Raw genomic sequence first — 6,186 nt, 5'->3', positions numbered from 1 at the left:
CAATATTCAATTTCATGTTGCTTTCATGGATTCTTCTTTGCCAAATGCCACACCGTCCTATTGTTCTCAATCACAACAGCTTTTTCCTCCAACAATTTTCACACTAAACTCGAAAGTGTATTGTAATTTACTTCGACAATACACATAAGAGAATCCTCATTTCATAACAGACAAAAACCCAACACGCCAAGTTTAACCAAACCTAATTATCTGCCCTTAACTTTAATGCCTTATCGTTTTCTTTCCCAAAGTCCCCACCTTTTTCTTTGGAGAGAGAGAGAAAGAAAGTTGTAGAGAGAGACATAGAAACAGACTTGTCGGGCAAAAATAACCCCAAACTAGAACTCTCTTTTGTGAATGTAAAACCTAGGTGACGCTGTAGTTTAGAGTTTGATTTGTGTTCTAGAGGGAGAAATTTTGTTGAACTAAACCAACATCAGAAGACCCTTTTGTGAGAATAGTACTTTTGATTTGAGGAAATAGAAAAAAAAAATGGTGGGCATTTTCTCAAGGTTTTCCGTAAGCAGAACTGGCCATAGGCGTAGCCAGAGTGCCCTTGTAAGATCTCTCTCTTTCGCCTCCCACCCCCCCAATTATATTCTTGTTCTTTGTATTTTCTGTTTTTCTTCCCCTATTATATTCTTGTTCTTTGTATTTTCTGTTTTTTCAATTTCATGAGATGTTGGATTTTCTATGAATGAATCTTTTTGAGTTTGGTTGTTTTGATTGCCGGCTTTGGACTTGGGTTGACTTTTTTTTTTAATTGGTTCCCATTATTGGTGAAATGGGGTTTTGATCTGGTCTTAGGTTTTAAAGATTTTCTCAGGATCGGATCCTTTTGATTAGATTTTGGATACCGTAATCTGTTCTGATTTGCTGTCAAACAGTTTTACTTTCTTGTGAATGTTTTGAATGTTTGGCCATGTTATTTATTTGCAGCTTAAACTGTTTGATCTTTTGCCATTTTTTACCATTCTGTTTCGGTTATTGTGTTATTCTAATCTTAGAAGCTCTTCGCTTAATATTTATGCCATTATTGCAATACTAGCAAGAATGGAGGTTGACGATCTTGTGGTTTCATTTGCTTAGCTCTTTGTTCATTATCATTTGCTTAAAAAAGGCTTAACTTGCTGTTATTATTTTTATTATCTACAAACCTGCATTGGGTTTATAATGGTGTGTAGGGGAAGGCGGAAACCGCCAAAACCGAGCAGACTGCCGGGTTAGTGCGCGTTAGCACGGACGCCAGCGGTTAAAAATGCGAACCGTTTCTTTGGATGGTCCAGTTTTGTCTAGGATCAAAAAAAAAAATTTTTTTTTTTTTAAAAAGAAGCTTTGGGGAAATTTGCAGGGACATGGCCTTTATCCCTTTCCGCAGTATACATACAGTTGTGCCATCATTTACATAATGGCATGTGTGGCTTTGTGGTAAAGCGCACTTGTATGTATGCTGAGGACATGGATCAAGTTTCACCACTGCAAACTTCTCCAATTATTTCAATTATGAAGTTCGGTTTGGTTTGGTACATTTTTAACCGCCAGAGTTGATGCTTACGGGGCACCGATCCGGTGGTTCAGTTTGCGGCAGTTTCTGTCTCCTCTTGCACGCCCATACTTTGACCTATTGATTTATGGAAGTATTTTCCTGGCTGGCAGCCTCAACTTCTATGTGGAATTTGTTTGCTAAAGTTTTGTGAGTGCCCACTTTCTGTGCATTTCTAGGATACAAAAACAAGTTTACTGACACAAATTTGATGGTTTCCATAGGGATATGAATTTCTTGCTAATTATTGACTGATTTTCTTTTTTGTGTGTGGAGCAGGATGAGAGGGAAGTGTTGCCCCCAAATTCGGAGATTACTTCTGCAAATGCTGCCGCTGCTTCTTCTCATGGAATTGAAGTTGCAGTAGAGTTTAAGCCAGTTGAACACCCAAACGAGCCGCTTGATAATGATAGACCGATACAGTGCCCGTTACCCGAACCGTCGATCCTTAATGTAAGTCCATATCTTGGTTTGCTTTCAAGGTTTGTTTTGCATTAGCATTGTATATTTTTCTTTTTAGTTTGGTGATAATTTGTTTACAGGATCAGATGTAGGAATTAAGATGTTAAATGTATGCTAATCTTATATAGGTTCTGATATAGGTAGTAACTACAGTCTGTGAGCATGGTGCTCGGTTTTTTTACTTACCGGATTTTGTTTGAAGGGTTTATTGAGCTTGATCATTGAAATTTGTTGGTAGTCCTATTGCAGCTTTGTAGTGTAAGTTGCAAACATATACAATGGAATTTTCTAAAGTTCTGATCAAATTATCCTTGCACTGTTTATAAATGCCATAATTTTCGCATATCTCAACACCGGAAAGAACAAGGCCACAAACTTTAAGTTCTATCACAAATCCATTTCAAAACATTTCTTCAAAATCTGATTCCTTTATTACCATCCTTTTCCCCCTTTTTTTCACATCATTCAATTTTGTCCATCAAGAGCTTTAAGGTCTTGATAATGCAGCATTTTGTTCTGCTCAAAAGCGTTTGAATATACCAACATGGTCCAACATCTAAGCGGTTTTGGTTTCATATGTGTTGTTATTGGTACAGAAGATTACTTTTTACATATTAATCCTCCTAAATTCATTTGTATGAAAAATATTATGTTTATATGTTTGATACGATCTTTGTGTTTTGAACTTTAGGATGGAAGAATATGGAAAGAGCGCGTATCTGCGACAGTTCGGAGGAGAGCGGACTTGCCGGTAATGAAGGAAGGAGCGGCATCTCTCGAACCCGAAAGTGCCGAGACGAAACCCAAGCCGGCGCAGACACAAGCCAACCGTTCAATTCTTCCATCTCTCAGTGCCCCTGAACATAACATTTTAAACCTTCTTGAAGAATGTAATGCATCTGGGATCTGAACAAAATCTGGTGCAACATTGTTGTTTCTTTACTAATAAATTATCACTCCAAAATTTTTCAATTTTCCTACATAAATTCAATGTGTTCTACTGGTCTTTTTTTTTTCCCCCTCTTCTTCTATTTGTAAACGTATCATCTTGAATGTCATACCTCATTTGTGTAGGTATATCCAATAAAAAATTACCTGAAATTACGACTTTTTTTTTTCTTTTTCAAAATGGCGAATATGCATCAGAAACTATAGGCGTGTTTAGAACTCGTTTTAAAATAATTTTATTTTTTTATATGAAAATGAAAATAAAAACGTTTTTAATTTCAGACAGAAATCATTTTGAAAATACGTTTAGTAGTTTTATTAAGAGATTGTTTTCAGTGTAAAAAAATTTATTAATGTCTCTTTTTATTTCTCTCTGTTCGAAAGAGGAGAAAACGAAAATAAAAAATAAAAAACGATTAAAAATTATTTTTTATTTCTCTTTCATTTTACACTAAATTAAAAAATTATTTTTATTTTTATTTTTTATTTTTATTGCGTTAAATGTTATTTTAGAAACGTTTTTTTTTCTCAAAAACTGTAAAAAATAAAAATAAAAATAATTCTAAACACAATTTATATATTTTAATGTCATTTTAATTAAATTTAATAATCAAAAGCTACTATACCGATAGAGCTTACCCACCGGTGATAGTCCCTTCTTTCTTATTCTTTTTCTTAAAAAAAAAAAAAATGCGCTCCCATGAATTATGAGGTGTAAATATATAAAGGGGAATGATTAATATTGTTAAGCGGTGCCGCTTTATTATTATTATTATTATTTAATGAGAAAAGAAAGAAGATTTATTGAGCAACCTCAAGCACCAAGTGTCCCGAAAATGATGTACGAAAATGATGTGCAAGTGGTCTGATAATAAGATATAAATAAATAAATAAAGATCTAGCAGAAACGAATGGTTGGAAACCACACAAAAGGGGATCTCTTCTTTTTCTCCTTTTGTCTTCTCATCTTGGAAGGTCTCGATCACTTCGCGAATTTAAATTTTTAATTTAAATTGAGATGTGACATTTTTTTAAAACTTTTCACTGTAACAGAAAAAAATTAGATGTGACATTTTTTGAGAATTTTTTACTGTAAAAATTTAAAACTGAAAACTTAAATCGGTGAAATGAACGACGTAAATATCCGAAATCCATCCAACAGAAAAAGGAAATACTTGGGGATTTATCTATCCGTTAAGATTTTGTTTGCTCTCTTTTCTTCTATTTTATAGTTTTAGTACCACTTTTCATAATGAACAAAAAATTAAAAATATTGTGCACTTCGATTTTATTTTACACAGGTGAAAGGTTTGGTTGACTTAAATCTTAATTTGTTTGTGGTGGTAGCTTGTTTATGTTTATCATTTACATGTTCTTATGTCGTTTTTTGTCAGATTTGTAACTTTTGAGTGTTAGATTGTGAAAATTTTAGACAGACGAAGATTGACACTTACAAGATGTCCGTTATTGGATCACTGAGAAGAGCCTACACCGAAGGCAGAAGATATTTTCGATTTTGTCTTCTTTACAGAGTTACGTGAGTCTAATTTTTTTCCTCCCTCGTGATAAATTTCTCTTGTGCTGAATTCTCCAAAATCCGGTCGCTAAAATGGCTTGTGAGATAGCTAAAAGTGAACAGATTTACACTCAGACCACCATTCCGTTGAAGTTATTGAAAACGAGTTTGTTCACTTTTTTTTTAAAAAAATAAAGAAAAGATTCTTGCCTGTGCCTGTTTAAAGAAAGCAATTTTTGCCACCAATTTATATTAATTGAAAAATCACCCACCTTCTCGTGACATTGGAAAATGGCTGAAGATCACTCCTTATTTGCACCCGATTTTTTTTCTTTTTTTTTTTCGGCTCTTCATACATGCAAAACATATCACCCACGTCCATTTGGTTTATAAATTTGAATAGAATTTCAAATATTAAGAGAATTTTTAAAAAAAAATATATATGTTTAAATTGTAATTCAAACCGACAAAATAAGTAAGTTAACCGTGTTTGAAAATACATATTTATTACACGTGACAATCTGTATTATGCTGAAATTCTTCGACAGCTCGAAATTCGTTGGCTCCCATTGCTGGGGAATAAGTTTAATTTGACATGGAATGAGATGCAAACGCGAGGAAAAAAAAAGTTGTTGGTCCAGATAACATCCCTCGTTTTGTTTAAAAATCTTCCGATTTAACCATTCAAAACAATTAGTCCAAATGAAAAACACTAGTTTTTCCAACTCAATCCACAACATAACAATTACATCACTTGGGGAAGAAAACAGAAAAAAGAAAAGTAACACAAAACTATCACACTCTATATCAGAACACTCAGATGCACAACGAGAAAATTAGAAGATTAAAAAACTTTGTCAAAAGCACCATTCCATTTGATCCAACAAATTCAAACTAGAGAGGGAACTCTCGAGCTTGGAAAGGATGCTGTACCGTGGGGTTAACGAGGCGCTTCCGAGGACCCCGAGAACTCCCATGATTCATCCGTGTCTTCCTTTGCCCCGCAGATTCATCGACATGGATTCGACGATCTTTCTCTCCCGATCCAACTCCATAGCCTTGCGCCAAACCCGAGGAACAAGTGAAGATGAGGAGGAAAAGAATGAAGGATGTGGCTATGACCCTTGTTGTCAACATATCCCCGCCCCCCCTTTTTTTTTTTGTGATTTAATTTTTGTGTGTTCTTTGTGTTGTGCTCTTTCAAGTTTCTGTTTGTAGAATCTCAAGAAAGAAGATGAACGTGGGTGTGTTAATAAAAAAGTAAAGAGTAAAGAGAAGAGTTTGCTTTGGTTGGAAGTCATGAGGATGAAATCATGAGATGGACTTCCAACCCACTCCAAGTATTGATGGTTGTGGTTAAAATTAGTTATTATTTTGGTGGGGTTTGGTTAGCTCATGGACTTGGGTATTTGTCACTAGAATGGACTATTTCTGGTAACTAGATGCACAATGTTTTAAAAGAGAATTTTAATTATGTGACATCTTACTGGATACAGTACTATAAGTTCATTAAATCATCATTTTTTTTTTTTTTTTTTTTTTTTTTTTTTTTTTTAAATCTAATATAATTCGATAGTTTTGAATTGCATGTTCATCAAGTTCGTTGATTTTTTTTTTTTTTTTTTTTATCCATGCCGCGTAATTCTATATTTTTAAGATGCTAACTCCTAACTAAGATAGTTTGACCCCAACATATATAAGAAACGAATTTTTTAAG

The 6,186-nt window shown here is 34.0% G+C and overlaps 1 protein-coding gene across 1 annotated transcript; it reads left to right on the top strand.

Moving 5' to 3' along the window:
- Positions 1 to 233: 233 nt before the first annotated feature.
- LOC21405601 lies at positions 234 to 3,020 on the top strand. Its single transcript, XM_024174818.1, has 3 exons — positions 234 to 558; positions 1,823 to 1,996; positions 2,697 to 3,020. Exons 1-3 carry the CDS (start codon positions 493 to 495, stop codon positions 2,913 to 2,915), a joined length of 459 nt encoding a protein of 152 aa, XP_024030586.1. The 5' UTR covers positions 234 to 492; the 3' UTR covers positions 2,916 to 3,020.
- Positions 3,021 to 6,186: the final 3,166 nt, after the last annotated feature.

Source organism: Morus notabilis, unplaced genomic scaffold (genome assembly GCF_000414095.1).
Source record: "Morus notabilis unplaced genomic scaffold, ASM41409v2 Scaffold15, whole genome shotgun sequence".
NCBI classification, from domain to species: domain Eukaryota; kingdom Viridiplantae; phylum Streptophyta; class Magnoliopsida; order Rosales; family Moraceae; genus Morus; species Morus notabilis.
This window is presented reverse-complemented; position numbering and strand designations above follow the sequence as displayed.